The sequence below is a fragment of the Cetorhinus maximus genome, chromosome 11, assembly GCF_964194155.1.
Source record: "Cetorhinus maximus chromosome 11, sCetMax3.hap1.1, whole genome shotgun sequence".
In the NCBI taxonomy this organism is placed as follows: domain Eukaryota; kingdom Metazoa; phylum Chordata; class Chondrichthyes; order Lamniformes; family Cetorhinidae; genus Cetorhinus; species Cetorhinus maximus.
Window position 1 is genome coordinate 21,894,163 of NC_135889.1, and position 26,106 is coordinate 21,920,268.

General features: G+C 42.4%; 1 protein-coding gene across 4 annotated transcripts in view; it reads right to left on the reverse strand.

Annotated features, from left to right (window-relative positions):
* The window catches only part of LOC144686429 (islet cell autoantigen 1-like protein), a 129,774-nt gene that overhangs the window by 85,457 nt on the left and 18,211 nt on the right, over positions 1-26,106 (reverse strand). For all 4 annotated transcript variants that reach the window (XM_078551625.1, XM_078551626.1, XM_078551628.1 and 1 more), the window contains 5 exons: positions 21,209-21,254; positions 19,424-19,592; positions 6,810-6,882; positions 2,254-2,377; positions 1,234-1,432 (listed from right to left, as the gene is read on the reverse strand). In XM_078551625.1, the coding sequence (XP_078407751.1) occupies positions 1,234-1,432; positions 2,254-2,377; positions 6,810-6,882; positions 19,424-19,592; positions 21,209-21,225 (582 nt within the window). In that variant the 5' untranslated portion in view covers positions 21,226-21,254. The remainder of the gene's footprint in view (positions 1-1,233; positions 1,433-2,253; positions 2,378-6,809; positions 6,883-19,423; positions 19,593-21,208; positions 21,255-26,106) is intronic.

Here is a 26,106-nt window from a genome sequence, read left to right on the forward strand (position 1 = left end):
CTGGAAAATAAATCCCTGACTGACACACTGGTATTAACAGACACTCTGCCCAATTAACTTGCAGTAGTGCTGCATCAGATACTACCAGTACTTATTTCATCCCCTTATTCCTGTCCTTCTTGTAGCCCCTCAAGTCAGGAGATCTGCTGTGACGCTATGTCACTTGTCTGTCTTGTGCCATCCTCACACATCCATTGTCAGCAACCACTCTGTGACATCTGTCATCCAACTACACCTAGGTCGGCCCCTCTTTTTTGCTGCCCTCCACTTTGCCCTCTAGAAAAGATCTCTGTAGCTTTTCAGCTCTGATCAAATGGCCAAACTGCTGACATTTTCTTTTCTGGATGTCACTTTTGAGAGCTCTTTCAGCAGAATCAGAAGAGGTCCTACAAAATATCTTAGATCAAGCAAAATCTAGAAACTTACAAAAAACAATGGTAGTCATATGGATTATATTAGAAGAAACTAGAGTGAAGACTGAAGTAGCTGGTGTCACCAGCTGTACATAAAGCCTCAGTTTGGGATATAGCTGAGGTGCATTTAGATTAGTGCAGTGAAGCCGAAAGGAGTCGCCAGATTCTCCCTCTGACAAGCGTTCCAAAGTAATAATTATCTTAAAAAACAGAATCAGCAGTCTAAGCCTGTGATATTGTGGGTCCACAGATCTGCTGTTGGAACAAGATTGTACTATCTGAACGCAAGAGGTTGGTCCCACATGGGTGCACTCCTCTGAATCAGGTATTTCTATGTTGCAATATGCTCAATGGGCCTCCAGAGAATAGCACCTGACAACAAAGCGAGATTTAAGATAGGAACAGCAGTAGGCCATTCAGCCCCTCTAGCCTGCTTCACCATTCAATTAGATCATCTTAACTCCATCTGCCTTCGTTCCATATCCCTTCACACCCTTGCCTAAAACAAATCTATCAATCTCAGTTCTGAAATTTTCATTTCATCTAGTCTCAACACCTTTTTTGGAGGGAAGGATTCCAGCTTTCCACTACCCTTAGAAGACACTCTTCCATGACAGTAAACTGCAAGTCTAATGAAACATAAGTTTAAACCAAAAAGCATTGCCAAACCAAGGTCAAAACTCTCTTGCTTCTGGAACCTCCCAAGTTAGTGCTGCCCATCCTTTTACATCTATATAAGTTCAAGTTAGAAGCTTGCCCAAATAAAACTGGAGTTATTTTCATTCTCAATAGAATCCCTATACCTGCACAGCACACATACCTTCCTGAACTTCTCCATCTGCTTGTACGTGTCAGGATCCAACTCCTGAGAGACATCCTTCATCCAGAGCAGCGCCCCCCTGTACTCTGTTCGAGACTGTTCCATTCGATTCACAGTGAGAAGTGTGTCAGAGACTGCTCGGCGCCGGAACGTTTCTATTTCCTGCTCCAGTCGGAATAGAGGAACACGCAACGCTAATCTGGGATGGGCAAAAAGGAAAAGTGGGTGGATTTTGCAACGCCAAACTTATTTAGCATATTGGTATACAGCATATGGCAGAGGGGATCATACTAAAAACCAACATACAACTGCTCGGTACAATGTTCTTAATTCAACAGTTCATGTCACTCTCCCTACCAGTGAGATCTGCAACCACTAGTACTTCACATTAGCTCCAGGCATTACACAAGTCTGCAAGGAATCCATAATTGTACTGTTGGGTGCTTCTCAATGTACAGTATGGGCATTTGAAACATTAGATATTTCACAAAAATCTTTACTGAGACAGTACTCAACATGATGCATCCTTTTCTGCAATGACATCCCTATTATCAAATATGCAATCAATTTCAGCACCAATATTAAATATAACCCTCCCTGAAAAACAATTCATCTAATTAGCTTTCAGGCTCCCGCTGGAGAAACAGGTTTCCTGAATGATTTTGGACTGGAACATTTATTCAAAGGTGGAATCTGCTAATTCAGCATCATCTGGGAATTCAGCCATAGTTTGTATGGTTTGGCACTATAATAGCTACCCTTTACCCACTGAGACATTAGGGGAGCTTGAAACTAAAATCTTCAATTGAACCACATTCCGTACATACAACTTGCTCACAAATTCAAACAGCATGCACTGTATCTCCACTGATTATTTTATTTCTCAATATCAAGCAAACTCATGATAAAGGTAGACACTAGGTGAGGCAACAAGCCAGAGCAAGTACGAGAGTACGAGGGGGTGTGGGAGGGAGTGGGGGGGGGAGGTGTGTGTGCCTGAAACCTGGTGAGTCAGTGTACCTTTGCTTTGCAGAACCACACAAGGCCTTACTGGTAGCATTCATCATCCTCCCAGCTGGGGTTTTATCCTGTTCACTCTGCCCCTTCAGGAACATGCCCAGTTCATTTTCCTCCTGGGATAGAGCTGCAATGTACATATTAGACAGCCATTACCATTAAATCAGAAAAGCACTGTTGAGATACATGATCAGACAGTTGTCCTCCTAAAAAAAAAATCCTAATTCAGACATTAAGAATTGCATTTATATGGTTCCTTTAACATAGTAAGGGAGTTTCACAGGGGCATAAGGAAAAAATGGACACTGAGCCAAAGACAATGATACTGAGTTGGTGGTGGGATAGGGAAGGGCATAACCGCAAAGTTAGCCGAAGAGGGGAGTATTAAGGAGAGTCTTAAAGGAGGACACATGCTGGGGTTTAACAAGGTAATTTGTGCTGAGGGCATGGCTGTCAGTAGTTAGTGGAAGAAGGGGTAATAGACAAGAGGCTAAAGTCAGAGGATCAGAGAATTGAGGGGTGTGGGTGACAGAGCAGGGAAGGCTGTCAGGGTGGAGACTGTTAGAGACATGGAGGGACAAAGCCAGGAAGGGATTTGAACACAAGAATGAGGCACTGGTGGGCCATGAGCCAACAGAGATCAGCAAAGGAAAAGCGATGAGCGAGTGGGAGCTGTTGGGATGGGGCAGCATAGTTTTAAATGAGCTCAAGTTTATGGAGGGTGGAGGCTCGGAAACCGGCCAGGAGGTCTTCAGAATAATCAAGTCTGGAGGTGTCAAGTACATGGGTGAAAGATCCAGCAGCAGATGGGCAGAGCAGGGGATCTTTCATACATATGCATAGGTCTTCTTAATGGAGAGAAAAATGGGTTGGAAACTCAGCTCAATGTTGTATTGTCTGGCTGCTTTTACACGAGGCAAAGCTTTAGCCAAGACATTGCATTAGAGAGGATTTAAGGCTGGTCATCTCTAGCAATGTCTAGATCCCTTATACACCCTGGTCAAAAACACTCAGACAACTCAAGGATCTGCCCAACCTATGAGCATCAGTAAAGGACCTTCAGCCCAAGGTCAGAGGTCTGCAGACCTTGACCCAATGCATTAAATGGAACTTTGGACATTCATGAGAGGCGAGTGCATCAGCTTTTACTGTGGGCACCTGGGCTTGAAACCAGCCAGAGTTGACTAAACCCTACATGAAATGAGCTCGGACAGGCTTAGGTATAGATACAAACACAATTTGCTTGCATCAGCAATCTTTCTCGGGTCAGCCTCAAGATGACTGGTGTGGGAGACAGAAACACAAGTTATGTTTGCTTTGGGGCATGGGAAATAATTCTGAAGTTGAGAGGTCTTCACTCTCCAACTTACTAACCTGTACCTGACCCGAGAGTGTTTGTCATGATCACTGACTGACTGAATTCAGTTCTCTTAATTACAAGTGTGAATTGACCAGTCTGGTAGTTTCAATATCATTACATAGATAACATTGTCATTCCAATGCAGGAAAACATTTTAAAAACTATCTTTTCAATTTTTTATTTAAATGCATGTTGTACTCTTCAAGGTGAGCAATGCTAAAAGTTGTGACTGGAACACTCAATTTCAGCTGTGCACTGTCAGCAGCAACCACTTCAAGGTCAGGTACAGCACAGTTAGAGATTCAGAGTAAAACCCCTTATGTTTTGCATAATATGACACAGCCCCAGTCCATGTGGCTTTCTTTTCATTTCTCACAGTAGGCACCCTCTGGCCTTCCTGAGACAGGCTGCCAATTCAATGCCAACCAGGCCTGAATTAAAAGCAATTTTGTGCTACTGGTACCAGGACCTAGATTCAGCTCACTGAAATCCATTCCATGTGATAATCTGCTAGCCAGCAAACAGCAGATGTTTTCATCCCATCAGTCTGGGCTAGTTTGCACCTTGGTCCCAGAGACGAATGTCTAACCCACTGCATCTATCAGACCAACTTAGAGTATCATAGAATCATAGAATGGTTACAGCAAAGAAGCAGGCTGTTCAGCCTGTCATGTTCACACTGGTTCTCTGCAAGAGCAACTCAGCTAGTCCCACTCCCTTGCTTTTCCCCATAGCTTGTAATTTTTTTCTCTTCAAATTAGTTCTAATATTGGTTTCACTGCACTCATTTTGGATGCAGTGGTTATGACATTAAGGGTTTGGCCATTAATCCATGCTGACATATAAATTCACCACAATTATTGCCATTATATGGGTGCCGACTCTTCTTACAACACACCAATATATTGGTACAAAATGTGAAAACAGCACCACCTACAGGCATAAATTGTCTCAAAACTTCAAAAGCAGAATCAGGCCCAGATTTCTGGTTTTTAATTACTCTGCCAATTAAGATACAATTAGTTACACTTGCAAGGATAAAGTTAGCATCATTAAGTAAGGGTGTGGCAGATGCTGTACTATCAGGTGATGAAACCACTACAATATTCTGATTCTTGTCACATCATTGCATGGTCACTAGGGTTTTAGCAAAGCATACTTGTTGGTATGTAAATTTTTTATACCATGTCTTTCCAAGCTTGGGCTGTGTCAGGGAAAAGCATTTTGTGCTGAATGGTATGAGGATGCAATACTGGTTCATACAGGTGGGTCTCTGCTGGTGGCAACAATTTAAGTTAATGAATGAAAAGCTGCACAGAAGGTGATCCCCTTAAAATGTGATTTTTCCAACCGCATGTTAACTCAGAAATGTCAAATATACCTAGTGACAATATCGGTACTGTGCTGTACCGAAAGCTGATTCAGCCACTTAAATCATGCTGACATAATTGCAATAACAAATATAACACTCTTCAGTTTATCTCCTGTGCTGACATGGGTACAAATCTATAATTAAAAATGAGCTGAATCCAATAGCACATTCTGATTACGTGTGTGTTCAATATCTTTAAACAACAAGCCTCCTCCCCTACCTTATCAGTCTGAGGGAAGTATTTGACTGTACATGCTCTTTCTGAACAGGATCCTGCATCAGCATAAACAGAGTCTGGGTAGTGTACCAAGCTGAGTCCCTTTCCAGCAATTGAAGAGATCTGGCACTCAATTTACACCATGATGATTTACACACAGAAAAATTCCAACTGGATATAAACTGACTCTATTAGGGCTTGTCTATGAAACAATGGAGATTCACTATGATGGTGCAAATAACATATGCCAACATCCTACCCTTGTCAGCACAAGTGCAAGGCATAGATAGTACTTAAGGCTAGTCTGAAATTGAACCAACCCACTTTGTAATTGAAGATGAATTCTAAATTTGAATTGCAGATGAAAATAAAGGTTTTTTTATTCATTCACAGGATGTGGGCTTCAATGGCTGGGTCAGCATTTATTGCCCATCCCTAATTGCCCTTGAGAAGGTGGTGGTAAGCTGCCTTCTTGAACCGCTGCAGTCGATGTGGTGTAGGTACACCCACAGTGCTGTTAGGGAGGGAGTTCCAGGATTTTGACTCAGCGACAGTGAAGGAACGGCGATATATTTCCAAATCAGGATGGTGAGTGACTTGGAAGGGAACTTCCAGGTGGTAGTGTTCCAATCTACCTTGTCCTTCTAGATGGTAGTGGTTGTGGGTTTGGAAGGTGCTGTCTAAGGAGCCTTGGTGAATTCCTGCAGTGCATCTTATAGATGGGTACACACTGCTGCTACTGTGCGTCGGTGATGGAGGAAATGAATGTTTGTGGATGTGGTGCCAATGAAGCGGGCTGCTTTGTCCTGGACAGTGCCAAGTTTCTTGCGTGTTTTGGGAACTGCACTCATCCAGGCAAGTGGGGAGTGTTCCATCACATTCCTGACTTGTGCCTTGTAGGTGGTGGACAGGCTTTGGGGAGTCAGGAGGTGAGTCACTCGTCGCAGGATTCCAAGCCTCTGACCGGCTCTTGTAGCCACAGTATTTATATGGCTAGTCCAGTTCAGTTTCTGGTCAATGGTAACCCCCAGGATTTTATAGTGGGGAGTTCAGTGATGGTAATGCCATTGAATGTCATGGGGCGATGGTTAGATTCTCTCTTGTTGGAGATGGTCATTGCCTGGCACTTGTGTGGTGCAAATGTTACTTGCCAATTGTCAGCCTAAGCCTGGATATTGTCCAGGTCTTGCTGCATTTGGACATGGACTGCTTCAGCATCTAAGGAGTAGCGAATGGTGCTGAACATTGTGCAATCTTCAGCGAACATCCCCAGCGCTGAACTTATGATGGAAGGAAGGTCATTGATGAAACAGCTGAAGACGGTTGGGCCGAGGACACAAGATATTCAATGCTTGCCCATTTAAATGTTGGAGGAACTGATCTCAGATGAGTTGGCTGGAAGCCCCTGTGAACCTTCATTCCAAATGTCAATCAGGCTGAACGGCTAGTACAAGAATCTCCTAATTCAGCTGGCATCCAGTAATGCACATCTTTCTGTCTTATTTTCAAGTGTTGCACCCAATGGAGCTATTTACTGATGCTTCCACAGCTAACCAGCTCTCGCAACTGGTTTTGTCAACACTACAGAAAGGAAGCATTCAGGTACTTACTGTTGAGTCTCTGCTGATATTTCTCAATCACCTTCAGAAGGTCTATGCATGATGTCTGTATAATATGGAAAACCTGGAACAGAGGCATTAGAATTTTGAGATATTACTGCAGGGAAGGCTGGAGAGCCCTTGTAATTCCAGCCCAGACTTATCAGCGAAAGATCTCCTGGGTTAGCCAATAATGAGGGTCCTAGGTCAAATTAAGCTCCCCAGATTTAACACAGTTTCAACTAAGTGTGAAGCACAAAATAGTCCACAGTTCACCGTAAATTGTCAATCTCACTCAAAGGTCACAAGGACAACTTGTGTGGGAAATGTTCAGACATCCTCTGCAGGATATTGGTTTCCTGTTTTTGAAAGTTCAACTTGCAAAGCCATTCAAACATTACATTTCTGATCTCAACTTCACAATAATGTCGCCAGTTCTAATTGGGAGGCAAGTCAACTTGTGCTTTTGAAACTTTTATTTGTACCATTCAATTTACAGACAACGATTTGAAGATTATGGCCATTGTGGACTTTACCCTGGACTATCCCTTTAAAATCATTTGCAAGTCTACCATAACATCTTATACTAAGGCTAAGTGTAATGGGGTGAGCTTGCTTCAGTTCCTTAAAGAATTACTTTTCATGCTGAAATATCTATTTGCAAACAATCTGGCATTTAAAAACTTGTCTTGTGTGAATGAAATACTTATTTTTGGATAGCAATGTAATAAACTGCAAATGTCATTGCACTCGCTTTATTTCCATGGAATTGTTGGTTATTAGTCAGGTGAGGGTTATTCTCTGCTCAACATCATACAGTGCCTTAGTCCTTCAACTCTCTAATGTTGCTCCCAGTTCTGAGAATGGATCCATTGCAAACAAGGATCCCCATGGTTTGACTCGGAAGAACTGATGTCAATTGCTGCTCCTGGATATCCCAAAAGAGCCAGATTGCCTAGAAAATGCCATGGAGTCCTTATAACATTGCAGGACTTCATCACATTAATACCTTGGCATTGTAAACTGCTATAGCCTTTTTCACACTCCATCAGAGGAAACTTGGGGAAATTTCAGAAGAGAAATGGAAAGCAACGTGAATCAGGGAGGAGAGTGACCAGTTATATGAAGGTCAATCACATGAAACACCCCTGATACCCAAAAATGGTCATCAGGGTTTAGAGGTGATATTGGCCACATTTTTTAGGTCTGTTTCTGAGTCCACCCATAAGAAGAATGAAAGATATTACTTGGATCCTTAGTACATTAAAATTTTTTAACTGTCTCCCGGGCTTCCACTGGACACGATCTTAGATATTCTATGGTTGACTAATTGACAACCTTAGAAGTTATATGCACGCCAATGATGTCGTATCAGGTGATGTTGCCTTTCTGACTTCTTAGCCCCAAATGCTTTGTAAGACTATCAAATCCAAGAAATTAACTTAGGCTAAACTAAGGGCAATTTGTTCAGACTTCGATTCCCTTCAGGAGACAGATTGCCAGCTCTCAGGCCTATTCCTATCCATCACACCAGCACCAATCTAGAAGAAACAAAAGCCAATGCTGTCCAAACAATCCATCACTATCTGAAATTCCACTGCTCTTCCTTTTCCTAACAGAATATTCATAGCTGTGTGTGATTTTATTTGTACTTGAGAGTACCAGTCAGCCACACGAGGATGGGCATCCGCAAACAGCCAAGCACAAGAGTGACACTGGTAGAAGCCAGAGAGAAAATGGGTCCCTTATTCACCTTTGGATTGAATATTAGCACTGAAGAGATGGTTTTGTTTTGTACCAAACGCAAGACATCATAGCTGAAATCCACAGTTACAACTAAGCTGGCTGTGCAACAAAGCAGATAGAGATTCCCTGGAATGGGGTGAAGTTGGGGGGGGGCACGACTTTCGATTTACACTACAGATACTCACCCTATGTACAAGGCAAAGCCATTTTGTGCTAAAGCTAGGGTTATATTGTAAATACAGCCCAAGGCTTCCTGGGGATTTTAATCCCAAAAATGTTATATGAGAAGTTATCTAGGGCAGCACTAATGGCAGTCTGTAGCCAACAGCAATAACACAGCATTTCTTTTACATTTCCCAGCCTTTCATAGTTAACTGCAGGCCATCTGCCAAGAGTTAGGACACATAGACACACCCTACACCACCTTTGTGTACTGTGTAACCACAGCTAATTACCAGGCCTCCGCCATAAATGAGAACTAAAAGCAGCTGTTATAAATGACAGCTAATAAGCGGCATGCAATAAGGAGAGATGATATCTTGGAGGGGGCATCGAACGAAGCTTTGTGGGTAGAGCTTAGGAATAAAAAAGGGGCAGCCACATTATTAGGTGTTTATTATAGACCCCCAGATAGTCAGCAGGAAATTGAGGAGCAAATATGTGCACAACTTGTGGAGGTGTGTAAAAACAATAACAATAGGGTAATTATATTAGGTGATTTCAACTTTCCCAACATTAATTGGGACAGACATAGTGTTAAGGGCTTGGATGGAGTGGATTTCTTGAAATGTGTACAGGAGAACTTCTTAGGTCAATATGTACAGGGTCCAACAAGGGACTGTGCATTGCTGGACCTAATTCTGGGGAATGAAGCTGGACAGGTGGCTGAGGTGGTGGTGGGCGAGCATTTTAGTGATAGCGACCAAAACATGGTACAGTTTAAGTTTGTTATGGACAAAGAAATTGAAAAGTTGCAAAAAAATGATTTGGATTGGGGGAGAGTGGATTTTAGTAAAATAAGGCAGGATCTGGCCAAGGTAAACTGGGAACAGTTACTTGTGGGGAAATCTATAGAGGAACAGTGGGGGGTGTTCAAAAAGGAAACCGGGAGGGTACAGGCTCAACATGTTCCCTCTAGGGTGATAGGAAGGAGTAACAAGCCCAGAGAACCATGGATGACCAGAGATATTCAGGTTAGGATGAGAAGGAAAAGAGAGGCTTTTAGCAGGTACAAGGGAAGCAAATCAGCAGAGGCATTAGTGGAGTACAGACAGTGCAGGGTGGAGCTTAAGAAAGCAATTAGGAGAGCAAAGAGGGGATATAAGAAAGCTCTGGCTGGTAAAAGTAGGGAAAATCCCAAGATATTCTATAAGTACATCAATGGGAAGAGGATAACCAGGGAAAGAGTAGGGCTATAGAATCTATGAGTGGAGCCAGAGGACATCGCTAGAGTGTTGAATGAATACTTCACATCCGTCTTCACCCAAAAGAATGAGGATGAAGGTATGGAACTCAGGGAGAGAGACTGCGAGGTTCGTAAGCAAATTGATATAGGGAGTGACAAAGTATTGGAGGTGTTGGCAGGCTTAAAAGTGGACAAATCTCCAGGTCTGGATGATTTGTGTCCCAGACTGCTAAGGGAGGCAAGGGAGGAGATCGCAGGGGCTCTGACCCAAATTTTTTATTCCTCTCTGGCCACGGGGGAGGTGCCAGAGGACTGGAGAACAGCGAATGTGGTTCCGCTATTTAAGAAGGGCTGTAGAGAGAAGCCAGGGAACGACAGGCCAGTGAGTCTCACGTCAGTGGTAGGGAAACTATTGGAAAAAGTTCTGAAGAAGAGAATCTATCTCCACTTGGAGAGGCAAGGTTTGATCAGGGATAGTCAGCATAGCTTTGTCAGAGGGAGGTCATGCCTAACAATTTTGATTGCATTTTTTGAGGAGGTGACCAGGTGTGTAGATGAGGGTAGTGCAGTTGATGTAGTTTATATGTATTTCAGCAAAGCCTTTGACAAGGTCCCACATGGGAGACTTATAAAGAAGGCAAAGGCACATGGGATACAGGGTAATTTGATAAGGTGAATTCAAAATTGGCTTAGTTGTAGGAGGCAGAGGGTGATGACAGAAGGATGCTTTAGTGACTGGAAGCCAGTGTCCAGTGGCGTACCACAGGGATCTGTGCTCGGTCCGCTATTATTTGTCATTTATATAAACGACATAGATGACTACGTGGGGGGTAGGATTAGTAAGTTTGCAGATGATACAAAGATTGGCCGGGTGGTTAATAGTGAGGTTGAGTGTCTTGGGCTACAGGAAGGTATAGACGGGACGGTCAAATGGGCAGATAAGTGGCAGATGGAATTTAACCCTGAAAAGTGAGAGGTGATACGCTTTGGAAGGAGTAATTTGACAAGGAAGCATTCAATGAACGGCATGACACTAGGAAGTTCTGAGGAACAAAGGGACCTTGGCGTGTGTGTCCATAGATCTCTGAAGGCAGAGGGGCACGTTAGTGGGGTGGTGAAAAAGGCATTTGGGACACTTGCCTTTATCAATCAAGGCATAGATTACAAAAGTAGGGAGGTCATGTTGGAGTTGTATAGAACCTTGGTGAGGCCACAGCTGGAGTACTGTGTGCAGTTCTGGCCGCCACATTATAGGAAGGATGTGATTGCAATTATTGCACTGGAGGGGATGCACAGGATATTCACCTGGATGTTGCCTGGGATGAAACACTTAAGTTAAGTTATGGGGAGATTGGATAGACTTGGGTTGTTTTTGTTGGAGCAGAGAAGACTGAGGGGCAACCTGATCAAGGTGTACAAGATTATGAGGGGCATGGACAGGGTGGATAGGGAGCAGCTGTTCCTCTTAGTTGAAGGGTGAGTCACAAGGGGGCATAAATTCAAGGTGAGGGGCAGGAGGTTTAGGGGGATGTGAGGAAAAACTTTTTTACCCAGAAGGTGGAGACGGTCTGGAATGCACTGCCTGGGAGGGTGGTGGAGGCGGGTTGCTTCACATCCTTTAAAAAGTACCTGGATGAGCACTTGGCATGTCATAACATTCAAGGCTATGGGCCAAGTGCTGGTAAATGGGATTAGGTAGGTAGGTCAGGTGTTTCTCACGTGTTGGTGCAGACTCGATGGGCCGAAGGGCCTCTTCTGCACTGTGATTCTGTGAATATTAAAATTAATGAAAAACTGAACACTTTTAGCATGGTGATATAACTAAACAATTGTGGCAATTGCAGAGTGTCAGAATGACATATTATGCTGCTCTCCATCAATTATAAGTAAATTAAAAATTTATCTTTAAAATTATTGCTGAACATTTCTACTGTGATCTTACATGGCTCTCACAAACATTCCCTGTAGAACATATTTCACAAGTTGTGCCAATACCAAGAAAATGCTTCTGGAGTTCCCTTTTATTTCACTCCCCTCATCCCCCAATTTTCTCCCATCTGTACTGAGAGCACTGAGTCTTCTGAGGATATGGTCCAACAGGCACCACAAGGTCTTTACTGAAGTATCCAAATGGTCATTTTGTCATACAAGTCAACACAGCTAGGCTGTGTGGGGAATTGCCCCTTTCCTCGCAAGACATTCACACAGACACATATAACGGCCTGCAAGAGTCAACTGGTTCCGTTCTTACCTATTTAATCATATCTAGGGTAACACTTGCAATGACTTCTCTTCCTGCTTCCGCACTGTTACCTTTGGCGTTCCCCGAAGGATCTATCATTGACCCCCTCCTATTTCCCATCTACATCTTGTTGGATGGTAACCAGGAGTGGGAAATCTGACAACATTTTCCTTTACCTTGTCTGTGCCACTGAGACAAACAGTGGCATCCCTCAAGTTGCCCTGATGAGATCAGCTAAAAACAGATCAGGAAATGAATCCTAAATTACACCAAAGACCACACTTCCAAATATTTCATTGGCTGTAAAGCACTTTGGGACACAGGTTTTCAAAGGCACAGTGCAAATGCAAGCATTTTCTTTATGGAAAGAGTTGTCCAAACACATCTCTTATCGTTATTAATCCAAGCTGGAATGTGGCTAGGCATACACACACAAAGATCTTATAGATGGAACAGTCACATTTGAATTTGGGGAGCCCTTCTTTGGTTTGTGGCTGAGGCTTGTGACTCTCTCCAGGTTGCGCTATACTCGTGGATGGAGTTACTGTGACATTTTCAAGCCCATTTGACCAGAAGGCCCCAGAGTGATATCTCAGTCTGTACTTAGACACGGTCTACAGTGTGCATTTTTGGTCTCTGTTTTACCAAAAGGACGCTGAAGGAGGGGAAGAAGTACATAAACATGTACAAGGACACTACCAGTTCCGTGTAACTATCAGAAAAGATAGTGCTGGCTGCAGATGTTTTCTCTAGGACCAACTAGTTGTCTTCAAAATTATGAAGACGTTTGACAGGGTGGATTGGAGAAACAAGGAGGGGATAAATAAAATACTCCACTGCAGCGTTGGCCTAGAATTTAAACTCAAGTACCTGGAGTGGGATTTGAACCCATAATCTTAATTCAACAGGTGAGATTACTGAAAAACAGCTAATTAATACCTGGTACATCTCAGAAAATAAATTCTTGAAGACTGGGCAGTGCAGTGACCAACTGCACGAATATTGCACTCCCTCGCTTGTATGAAATATGAAATAAGTATGGAAAAGTGTTAAACCAGTTCCTAAGGGATTTAAGCTTGTGACATAGAACTGTTCACAGTGATAATTCCAGTTTGAAAGGCTATAAGGATGCAACATAAGAATAGGCCATTCAGCCCCAAGCCTATTTCACTCTTAAATCAGATGACTGATCTGTATCTTAATTTCATCTGCCCAGCTTGATTTTTTGAGGTGGTGACCAGGTGTGTAGATGAGGGTAGTGCAGTTGATGTAGTTTATGTGGATTTCAGCAAAGCCTTTGAGAAGGTCCCACATGGGAGATTTATAAAGAAGGCAAATGCACATGGGATACAGGGTAATTTGATAAGGTGGATTCAAAATTGGCTTCGTTGTAGGAGATAAAGGGTGATGACAGAAGGCTGCTTTAGTGACTGGAAGCCCGTGTCCAGTGGCATACCACAGGGATCTGTGCTGGGTCCCCTATTATTTGTCATTTATATAAACGACATAGATGACTAAGTGGGGGGTAGGATTAGTAAGTTTGCAGATGATACAAAGATTGGCCGGGTGGTTAATAGTGAGGTTGAGTGTCTTGGGCTACAGGAAGGTATAGACAGGATGGTCAAATGGGCAGATAAGTGGCAGATGGAATTTAACCCTGAAAAGTGTGAGGTGATACACTTTGGAAGGAGTAATTTGACAAGGAAGCATTCAATGAACGGCATGACACTAGGAAGTTCTGAGGAACAAAGGTACCTTGGCGTGTGTCCATAGATCTCTGAAGGCAGAGGGGCATGTTAGTGGGGTGGTGAAAAAGGCATTTGGGACACTTGCCTTTATCAATTGAGACATAGATTACAAAAGTAGGGAGGTCATGTTGGAGTTGTATAGAACCTTGGTGAGACCACAGTTGGAGTACTGTGTGCAGTTCTGGTCGCCACATTATAGGAAGGATGTGATTGCACTGGAGGGGGTGCAGAAGAGATTCACCAGGATGTTGCCTGGGATGAAACATTTAATTTATGAAGAGAGGTTGGATAGACTTGGTTTGTTTTCATTGGAGCAGACAAGACTGAGGGGGCAACCTGATCAAGGTGTACAAGATTATGAGGGGCATGGACAGGGTGGATAGGGAGCAGCTGTTCCATTTAGTTGAAGGGTCAGTAACGAGGGGACACAAGTTCAAGGTGAGGGGCAGGGGGTTTAGGGGGAATGTGAGGAAAAACTTTTTTACCCAAAGGGTGGTGACAGTCTGGCATGCGCTGCCTGGGAGGGTGGTGGAGGCGGGTTGCCTCACATCCTTTAAAAAGTACCTGGATGAGCACTTGGCACATCATAACATTCAAGGCTATGGGCCAAGTGCTGGTAAATGGGATTAGGTAGGTAGGTCAGGTGTTTCTCACGTGTTGGTGCAGACTCGATGGGCCAAAGGGCCTCTTCTGCACTGTGATTCTGTATACCTTAATATCCTTGCCTAACAAAAATCTATCCATCACAGTTTTGAAATTTTCAATTAAACCCCAATGTCAACACCTTTTTAAGAGGTGGGAGTTACAGGTTTCTACTACTCTTTCTGTGAAGAAGTGCTTCCTGATACCACTCCTGAATGCCCTAACTCTGGTTTTAAGATTATGATCCTTGTCTGGACTCCCTCCACTCGAGGAAGTCATTTCTTTGTATCTACCCTGTTAAATCCTTTATTCACCTTAAACACTTCAATTACATCACCCTTTAATTTTCTCCATTCAAGAGAATTCAAGCATAGACTATTCAACCTGCCCTTATAACTTAATCCTTTGAGCCTAGCTATCATTCTGGTGAATTTGTACTGCATCTTCTCTAAGGCCAATCCCCTTCCTGAGGTGCTGTGCCCAGAACTGAATGTAATACTCCAGATGGGGTCGAACTAGAGCACTGTACAATGATAATGTCATTCTCAACTCTTTGTATTCCAGCCGTATTAAGATAAAGGCCAACATTCCATTAGCCTTTTAAATTATTTTTTGCACTTGGCCATTAGCTTTTACTGATTCCTGGAATCTCTCTGTTCTTCCACAATTCTTCGCTTCCCATCATTTATAAAATACTCTGATCTATCTTGGGTCCAAAGTGGATGACATCACATTTCCTCACAATAAACTCCACCTTCCACAGCCTTATCCACTTACTGAATCGATCAATGTTCATTGCAACTTTAAGCCCCCATCTGTATTAGTTGTTGAGCGACCTAGCTTGGTGGTGTCAGGAAACTTAGATATACAACTTGTTATTCCTTTGACTAAATCATTTATAAATATAATGAAAAGCTGAGGCCACAGTACTGATCCCTGGGTGACAACACTAGTCATATTCTTCCAATTGGAATTTCCCTTTCTTCAATGTGGTGGAGGGGAAGAAGGTGCTACTTTTTCTCAACTCCAGTGGCTGGAGGCAATAATTAGGTTAACAGGTAGTGATTGATTGGTTTTAAGATTTTATCCCTCTAAATGAGGGCAGTAGTTTAAACTGGTACTGAGGAGATATAAGTATTGCATTAAATTTATTGCTTAACTAGTTAAAATACTTAATGTAACCACAGATAAAGAGTTACAGATAACAGTTGAGTGATATTCTAAACTTGAAACGTAATTAGTTAAATAAAACACAATAAAGAAGGCAGGGCACATGACATGCTGTAGCTGTAGCACATGGGAGCTGGTGGACGCCAGTGTGATCCACAGCAACCAGCTCCGCAGCAAATATCTGCAGCTCAAGGAAATTCAGCTCCGAGTTAATGAGCTGGAGTCCAAGCTGCAGACGCTGCGATACATCAGGGAGGAGGAAAGTTACCTGGACACTTTGTCCCAGGAGGCAGCCACATCCCTTAGACTAGGTGCTTCTTATTTGATCAGTGGTCAGGGACAGGAGGGTGTGACAACAAGTGAGGCAAGTATGGGGACCCAGAAGGAAGCAATGGAGGTGCCTCAGCATCTGCAATTGTCCAACAAGTTTGAGGTTCTTGCAGCTTGTGTGAATGAGAGCAGTGACTGCAGGGAGGATGAGGACACTGACCATGGCACTGTGATGCAAGGAGCCATTCAAATGGGGGAAGTAAAAAGGAACGTAGTTGTAATAGGGAACAGTATAGTTAGGAGGATAGATACTGTTCTCTGTGCTGAGAGCATAAGTCCCGAAGGCTGTGTTGCCTGCCGGTTCCAAGGTTAAGGACAGCTCGGGCTGGAAAGGAACTTGGAATTGGAGGGGAAGGATCCAGTTGCCGTGGTCTATGTAGGTACTGATGACATAGGTAAGACTAAGAAAGAGGTTCTGCTGAGGGATTATAAACAGCTAGGGGCTAAATTAAAAAGCAGAAACACAAAGGTGGTTCTTACTACGTGAGCCATGAGCAAATTGGCATGGGGCAAATAAGATCACAGAGTTAAACGTATGGCCTAAAGACTCGTGTGGGAGAAATGAGTTTTGATTCCTAGGGCACTGGCACCAGTACTGGGGAAAGAAGGAGCTGTACTATTGGGAAGGTCTTCACCCGAACCGTGTTGGGACCAGTGTCCTGGTGAGTTGTATAATTAGAATTAAAGAGAGGGTTTTAAATGAAATAGTGGAGTGGGGGGTGGGGGGGTAAGATTTAGAAAGTTAAGGAGAATTGACAAGGAAATAGTGCAGAGTAGCAATACAAGTAATGGTAACCAGGTTTGACAGGAAAAGGCAGTGTACAAACATAGTGCAGCAGCCAATATGATCAGAGTACGGAAAAATTGCTTTAAACTTTTGGTGAAGGGAGATTTAGAAAAGTATACTGAGGTGGGTAAACGCAAGTTGAGTGGGACAGGAAGGTGCAGAGAATTTAACAGTAGTGCATCAGAAAGCAAGGTCCATGCAGGAAATAGCAGTTAAAGAAAATAAAATTGAAGTCACTTTATCAAAGAACGCAGAGCATCCACAATAAGACAGATGAACTAGTGGCACAAATAAAGATAAATGGTTTAGATGTAATTGTCATTATAGAGACAAAGTTTCAAGGTAGCCAAGGTTGGGAAATAAATATTCCAGGGTACACACCATTTCAAAAAGACAGATGGAGCAATATGTTGTGGAACCAACTAGGGATAAAGCTATTTTAGATCTGGCATTGTGCAATGAGGCAGGGTTAATTGGTAGTGTCATCGTAAAAGATCCAACACCTTGGAAGTTAGCAAATGTAATAGGTCAAATGAACAAAGAATGAAGATAGAAAACAGGAATCTACAGGCCACTTAGCCTGACATCAGTCATCAGGAAAGTGTTAAAATCTATTATTAAGGAAGTCTTAACAATGCACTTAGAAAAACATTGTATGACTAGAACAAGTCAACATGGTTTTACGAAAGGGAAATCCTGTTTGACAAATTTATTAGAGTATTTTGAGGATGTAACCAGTAGGGTGATAAAGGGGAACCAGTAGATGTGGTATACTTGGATTTCCAAAAGGCATTTAAAAACGTGCTACACAAAAGGTCAATCCACAAGATACGTGGGGTTGGGGGTGATATATTAGCCTGGGTAGAAGATTGGTTAATGGACAAGAAGCAGAGATTAGGGATAAATGGGGTATTTTCAAGTTGGCAGATTGTGATCAGTGGAGTGCTGGGGCCTCAGCTATTCACAATCTATATTGATGATTTAGATGAAGATACAGAGAGTCATGGAACTAAATTTATTGAAGATACAAAGCTAGGTGGGAATGCAAGCTGTGAAGAGGACACAGAGGCTGCAAAGAGATATAGACAGGTTAAATAAGCGGACAACAAGGTGGCAGATGGAATATAATGTGGGGACGTGAGGGGTTATTTACTTGGCCATAAGAATAGAAAAGCAGAATTTTTTTAAAAGGCGTGAAACTTGTAAACATTGATGTTCAGAGAGATTAGGTGTATTTGAACAAGGAACACAAAGTCAACATGAATGTAGAACAAGCAATTAGGAAAGCAAATGGCATGTTGGTCTTGATTGAAAGGGGATTGGAGCACAAGAATAAAGAAGTCTTGCTACAATTGTATGGGGCTTTGGTGATTCCTCACCTGGATACTGTGTGCAATTCTGGTCTCCATATTTAAGGAGGGATTTACTTGCATGGAGACAGTACAGCAAAGCTTCACTAGATTGGGCTGAGAGGATTGTTCTTTGAGAGGCTGAATAAATTGGTCTATATTCTCTGCAGTTAAGAAGAATGTGAGGTGATCTCGTTGAAACATTCAAGATTATTAAAAGGCTTGACAGGGTAGATACTGAGACATTGTTTCCCTTGGCTGAGAAATCTACAACAACGGGGCACAGTTTCAGGATAAGGGGCAGATCATGTAGGACTGAGGTAGGAGAAATTTCTTCACTCAAAGGGTTGTGAATCTTTGAAACTCTTTTCCCTATGGGGTTGTTGATGAGCTATCACTGAATATTAATTTGACAGCTCGACCAAAGAGCCAAGAGCCAAAGAGTGCATTATACGATTCTTTTTACTTAGACACATATACAGCGCAGGCACGTAATTTTCTGAATGTTCATTAGCAAAGTCACTGAGAAATTATCCAGTCTGGCTGTGGTTGTTTTTTTTTTAAAACAACACCTTTGAAGGCAAAACCAAACACCAAAGATTAAATCCAGATTTCCCTGTACATTTTTTATTTATGGCGAAACTGCAGCAATTGTCCTCAAAGACTAATCAATCAAGCTTAAAGAGAAAATAAATGGCAAATGTTGGAAAAATAAAACAAAAACAAAAAATATTGAAAACACAGATCGGATCTGTCAGAATCTGAAGAGAAAAGAAAGCTGAATGTTTCAGTTTGGGGTCCCTTAGCACTCCAGTCAAAACACTAATTTTTTTTCCCCCCAGGTGCTGAAACACATTTTCTCTTCATTCAGTAAATGTTGATGTACCTCTCAACATACAGTCCATTGTTATTGATCTCCTTCTGTTGTGTCAACAATGTTGTCACTAGACTAATTTAGAATATTGGTACCAATAAACCTTTGGAAAAGGACACTTTCCCAATACCTTATAGATAAGCCAGTATACGTCTTGTGTTATATTCTCACTCCATAACCTCAAATCCCCTACCAGTAATAAGATCTGTAATGACCATTACTATAGGTTAACTATCTCCACACTCAGCCCAAATTTTGGAAGCATACAATCTATAATTGCACTTCTGGATGTTTTTGACAGTTCGCTGGGGGTGGTCGGATTTACACACCTACCTCCAACTTTGCATCCAAATCTGCGTCCGACGCCACCACATGCTCATCCTCTTTCTTCCCTGTTGCTTTGATGAGCGCCTGCTTTGTCTTCCAGTATTTCTTCTGCATCTGGCTCACCACAGACTTATCGTCATGGAGAACATGTCGGTTAAACATCTCTCCAGAATACCTAGCGATGAGAACAGCCAGTCACTTGTTGCTTCAATAACCCCAAAGTACATTCTTTATTTTTCCCACTGACAGGTTCTAAACCATGTCATGTTAAAGTTGGTGAACTCTGCTTTAGTTCACAGCTTAAAACATCCTATTATCAGGCTAGGTCCTAGTTAAATTCACAATCCCAGGTGGCTGCACCAACCAACAATAATGGGGAGTCACCACTTTCAAAGGTGTCTTTCAATCTCTGTGTAAACGTACAATATTTCATAGAAGCCTGCCTCCTTGCCTTGCCCCACACTTCATGGGGAGCGGTGCCCCTCAAGCTATATAACCACTTGTCTCTCTAACAGACAGAGAGATGCCTTTGGTCCCTCATGCATTATGACTAATTACATATACTAGACACTTGGCAGAGGCAGAAGTCCAACTGCAATTTTCTGAACCCCATGATAGGAAGATATCAGCAGCTATCATTTATCTGCTATTTGATTCAATTTCCAAAGTAGATTATTTCAGGTCTTTCAATTCAAAAACTATTTAAAGCTTTCTCCCCAGTCATCAGTGATAGAAGTACAAACATAATAAATTGGGTGAGGGGTAGTTTTCATTGGTGGAGAAAGATTTCTCTTCTCGTACAGAGTGAATTTCTGGTTAAGGCAAGGATCTGCAGCCACTTCCCACCCTGTTCATCACCTCATTAGGTGGAAAAGTGGTATTCAGCTGTGCTAGTCCTCAGTTCAAGGTGGGAATTCATGCCAATTCCAACAGTGTTGAGGAGTTGCCTTTTGAGTGCTCTCTGGAACTTCTGAGGTGGCTGAGAGGGGGAGTGATCTGAAGGCCTTTTACCATCTGGATAAAGATATGTGGACAAGGTTTTTTGGTGTCTTTCTTAAGATTATTTTGGTGTCCTTTATTGCTTGGAGGTCAGATGGCTGGTGCACTGATAACAACTACCACTGCAGTGAATCTGAGGTCTGGATCATTGGGAGCCCATGCTGGGAATAAAGAACCCTCTTGTTCACATTCAAAGACTCTAAAAATAAACAAGAAAACACAGCAATGTAAAGTGAAAGAGCAGCAGGAATGAGAGAGGAATCGATTATAGGAGCAGCAAGTTTGGAGAACAACAAAAAGGAATGTCATTGAGAATGGAACTGCCCATCAGCCAATAAGCTGCGGGAAGGAAAAATGAGGCATGCACTACATAAATGTGAAATAATTTGAGGATTGACTCACAGATCAGAGCTAAACTACTCCTGTAAATGATTGCTCCCAGCAGTGTTTTTGCACAAGTGACTGATGGACTGTGGACCACCTTTGTTCACCAATGCACAGAGGAGAGATGCAGGCTCCATTCTCCCCTTCTGCAGTTTTCCCTATCTCCACTATGCAGCCAATCATACCTCTGACTGCACGGTAGAAAACACTACAAATCACAGAAACCTGATCAGTGAACTTAAGCCACAAATGCAGGCTCAGGAAAGGTAACTGAGCCTTGCCCTTGTGATGTCATTTGAACTGGAACTGAGAACAGTCTGGTAATGCATTTGAATATCCAGGGGCCCCCCACACGCACAGAATCAGAATGCTATCTGATATTACTCCTGTTGCATAATAAATGCTTACCTTTGATGACTGTCCATTATTGTGTACTGTTTCTGTTTTGAGAAACCTGAACAGAGAACCAACAGAAGCAATTAGATCCAGACTTTACAATTTCAGAACAATTAAAAAAAGCCTTGCATTTGTACAGCGCCTTCCACAACCTCAGTGCATCCCAAGACGCCTCATAACCAATAAAGCATCTTTCTGAAGTGCGGTCATTGTTTCACGAAGGGAACAATAACTGTGTTGTTATTACGATTTTGGAACAGGCCTGTGAAATTACAATCAATTGCTCTTTGCCACCAGTAAGAAGCATCCCATTGAACTGATATAATTATATACATGAAATCAAATTAGATTATAGCATATAACAGCTTGTTAAATAGTAAACATGGTAAGATTTCTACAGAGGAGCTTCCCCCAATTGTCACCAGACCAATGCGGTGTGGTATCGAAGCAATCAAAGAAGATGCCGGGTGCAATCACTAATCTGTGCTGAATTAGTTGCTCTCGGCTGGATCAGTGGGAAGGCCACTAAATTAGTCAGAGGAAAGGAAATCAGCCAGGTAGGCTTAATGGACAGGATCAGGCTTGGATGTGCTACCCTCCTACATTTAAATATATGACTCACGCTCATCCTTGTGCACCCTGACACGGGTAAGGCACTGCTGGCACCGATGAAAATCCACCAATGGCAAAAGGGAAATTGCAAAAAGAACATATTCACCATAAAGCATTTTAATATAGTAGCTTCACTTTGATCAGGGCTCACTCATACTGACTCATTATATCAATCAGATTCCAGTCACAGAGATTGTTGGCATATTACTGCACTATGCTGCAGTAACAGGATGTAGGTTTGCTTGGATATTTGCTAAAACATCAATATTTCCTGTCCTTGGGCATGTCATCAGAGGCTTTAAAATTCTCATTCCCATGTTAACTCTCTCCATGGCCTCCCCACCACCCCCCGCCACCCACCTCCTCACCTACCTCTGCAACCTCTTCTAGTCCTGCAGTCCTCTGAGAATTCTGCACTCTTCCAACATTGACCTCTTAGGGTCTCCCGTTTCCGTCCTACCATTGGTGGCAGTACTTTCAGCAGTCTAGGCTCCAAGCTCAGAAATTCTTTCTATAAATAACTCCAACTCTTTCTCTCCTCCTCTAAGGCACTCCTTGAAACTTACTTCTTTGGCCATGTTTTTAATCACCTTTGGTCTCCTTTGGCTGGGTATTGCTTTTTGTCTGATTAAAACCATAAGACGTAGGAGCAGAAGTAGGCCTTTCAAGTCTGCTCCGCCATTCGATAAGATCATGGCTGATCTGAAAATCCTCAACTCCACTTTCCTGCCTTTTCCTCATAACCCTTGATTCCCTTACTGATTAAAAATCTGTCTATCTCAGCCTTGAATATACTTAACGACCCAGCCTCTACAGCCCTCTGCAGTAAAGAATTCCACAGATTCACTACCCTCAGAAGAAATTTCTCCTCACCTCTGTCTTAAATGGGCGACCCCTTACTCTGAGATTATGCCCTCTGGTCCTACACTCTCCCACAAGGGGAAGCAACCTCTCAGCATCTACCCTGTCAAGCCCCCTAAGAATCTTATGTGTTTCAGTAAGGTCACCTCTCATTCTTCTAAACTCCAATGAGTACAGGCCCAACCTACTCAAGCTCTCCACATAAGAAAATCCCTCCATCTCCGCGATCAACCTAGTGAAGCTTCTCTGGACTGCCTCCAATGTCAGTATATCTTTCCTTAGATAAGGGGTCCAAAACTGTTCACAGTATTCTAGGTGTGCTCTAACTTGTGCCTTGTATAGTTTTAGCAAGACTTCCCTATTTTTATACTCGATTCCCTTTGAAATAAAGGCCAACATTCCATTTGCCTTCCCTATTACCTGCTGAACTTGTATGCTAGCTTTTTGTGATTCATGCACGAGGACCCCCAAATCCCTCTGTGCTGCAGCTTTCTGCAGTCTTTCTCCATTTAAATAATATTCAGCTCCTCTATTCTTCCTGCCAAAGTGCATAACCTCACATTTTCCCACATTATATTCCATCTGCCAAGTTTTTGTCCACTCACTTAACCTGTCTATATCCCTCCGTAGACTCTATGTCATCCTCACTGCTTGCCTTCCCACCTATTTTTGTGCCATCCGCAAACTTGCCAATAGTATATTCACTTCCCTCATGCAAGTCATTAGTATATATTGAAAATAATTGTGGCTCCAGCACTGATCCTTGTGGCATTCACTAGCTACATCCTGAAAATGCCCCCCTTATCCCAACTCTCTGTCTTCTATTAGTTAGTAAATCCTCTATCCATGCTAATATACTACCTCCAACACCATGGGCTCTTACCTTGTTAAGTATCCTTGTGTGTGGTGCCTTATCGAACGCCTTTTGGAAATCTAAATATATTACATCTACTGGTTCCCCTTTATCTATCCTGCTTGTTACCTCCTCAAAGAATTCTAATGAATTTGTCAGGCGTGATTTCCCCTTCATGAAGCCATGATGACTCTGCTTGATTATATTATGCATTTCTAAATGCTCTGCTATTACATCCTTTATAATAGACTCTAACATTTTCCTAATGACAGATGTTAAGCTAACTGGTTTTTGTCTCCACCCTTTGTTGAATAAGGGTGCTACATTGGCAGTTTTCCAACCCTCTGGGACTTTTCCAGAATCTAAGGATTCTTGGAAGATTACTACCAGTGCATCCACTATCTCTGTAGCTACTTCCTTTAATATTCTAGGACGCAACCCATCAGGTCCAGGGGACTTACCGGCCTTTAGCCCAATTAGTTTCCTAGCACTTTTCCTCCAGTCATAGTTATTGTATTTATTTCTTACCCCCTTTTGCCCCTTGATTATTTAGTATTTTTGGAATGCTATTAGTGTGTTCTACAGTGAAGGCTGGTGCAAAGTATTTATTCAACACCTCTGTCATTTTCTGGTTCCCCATTATTATTTCCCCAGCCTCATTCTCTAAGAGGCCTATGTTCACTTTGGCCTCTCTCTTCCTTTTTATATATTTAAAGAAACTCTTCCTGTCCATTTTTATATTACTTGCTAGTTTACCCTCAAAGTTTACATTCTCCCTCTTTATTATTTTTTGGTCATCTTTGGTTGTTTGTTAAAAACTTTCCCAATCCTCTGGCTTACCACTAATCTTTGCCACGTTGTATGTTTTTTCTTTCAATTTGATACTATCCTTAACTTCCTTGGTTAACCATGGTTGGTTTATCCCCTTCCTAGAATCCTTCTTCCTCACTAGGATATATTTTTGTTGTGAGCCATGAACTATTTCCTTAAACATTTACTTTTGTCCATCAACAGTCTTTCCTGCTAAACTCCTTTCCCAGTCCACTGCAGCCAACTCTACCCTCATTCCTTTGTAATTGCCCTTATTTAAGTTTGGCACAGTTGTTTCTGACCCAAGTTTCTCACTCTCAAACTGAATGCTAAATTCCACCATGTTATGGTTACTGTTTCCTAGGGGATCTTTTACTCTGAGATCATTTATTTATCCTGTCTCATTACATATTACCAGATCCAAAATAGTCTGATCCCTGGTTGGATCCACAACATATTGTTCTAGGAAACTGTCCCGAATACACCCTATGAATTCTTGCTCGTGGCTACCTCTGCCAATTTGATTTTCCCAAACTACATGAAGATTAAAGTCATCCATGATTAATGTACTGTCTTTTTTACATGCCCTCATTATCTCCTATTTATTTCTGCACAACAGTATAGCTACTGTTAAGGGGGCCTATAGACTACTCTCATCAGTGTCATCTTCCCCTTGTTATTTCTTACCTCCATCTACATTCTACATCTTCCGATCCAAGATCATTTCCTGTTATCATACTTATTCCATCTCATACTAACAAAGCTACCCTACCACCCTTTCCTTCCTGCCTGCCCTTTCAAAAAGTCACATACCCCTGAATGTTTAGTTCCCAGCTTTGATCTCCTTGTATCCATGTCTCCATAATGGCTATAAGATCATACCCATTAACCTCTAATTGTGCCGTTAATTCATTTTTTTGTTCCAAATACTACCTGCATTTAAGTAAAGAGCCATTAATTTTGCCTGTTTATCATTCTTTCCCCCTTTGACCCTATTTTCTGTTGTTTTTTTTTAATGTTTGTACACTCTGTCCCTTCTAGGCACACTCTGAGTATCATTACCTAAACAGCTACCCTGCAATGCTGCCATATCCTTTTGTTTTGTAAGCCTACATATCCCCACCAGAATCCCCCCCCCCATCCCACCCCACTTCTACTTAGTTTAAAACCCTCTCTACAGCCCTAGTTATTCGATTCGCCAAGGCACTGGTCCCAGCACGGTTCAAGTGAAGCCTGCTCCACTGGAACGGCTTCCTTCTACCCCAGTACTGATGCCAGTGCCCCATGAACTGAAACCCATTCCTCTCACACCAATCTTTGAACTACGCATTTAACTCCTTGACTTTATTTACCCTATGCCAGTTTTCCTATGGCTCAGGTGGTAATCCCGAGATTATTATCTTAGAGGTTCTGCATTTTAATTTAACTCCTAACTGTTCAAATTATTTTAACAGAACCTCCTTTCTAGTCCTATCAATGTCATTGGTACCAACGTGGATGACGACAGCTGGATCCCACCACTCCCACTCCAAGTTCCTCTCCAGCCCTGAGGAGATGTCCTTAACCCTGACACTGGGCAGGCAACACATCCTTCAGGACTCACGCTCACGGCTGCAAGGAACAGTATCTATCCCCCTAATTATACTGTCCCCTGCCACTACTCTGTTACTATTTCCTCCCCCCCACTTGAATGTCTCCCTGTACCACAGTGCCGTATTCAGTTTGTTCATCCTCTGATTACGGTTCTGTGAAGCACCTTGGGATATTTTCCTAT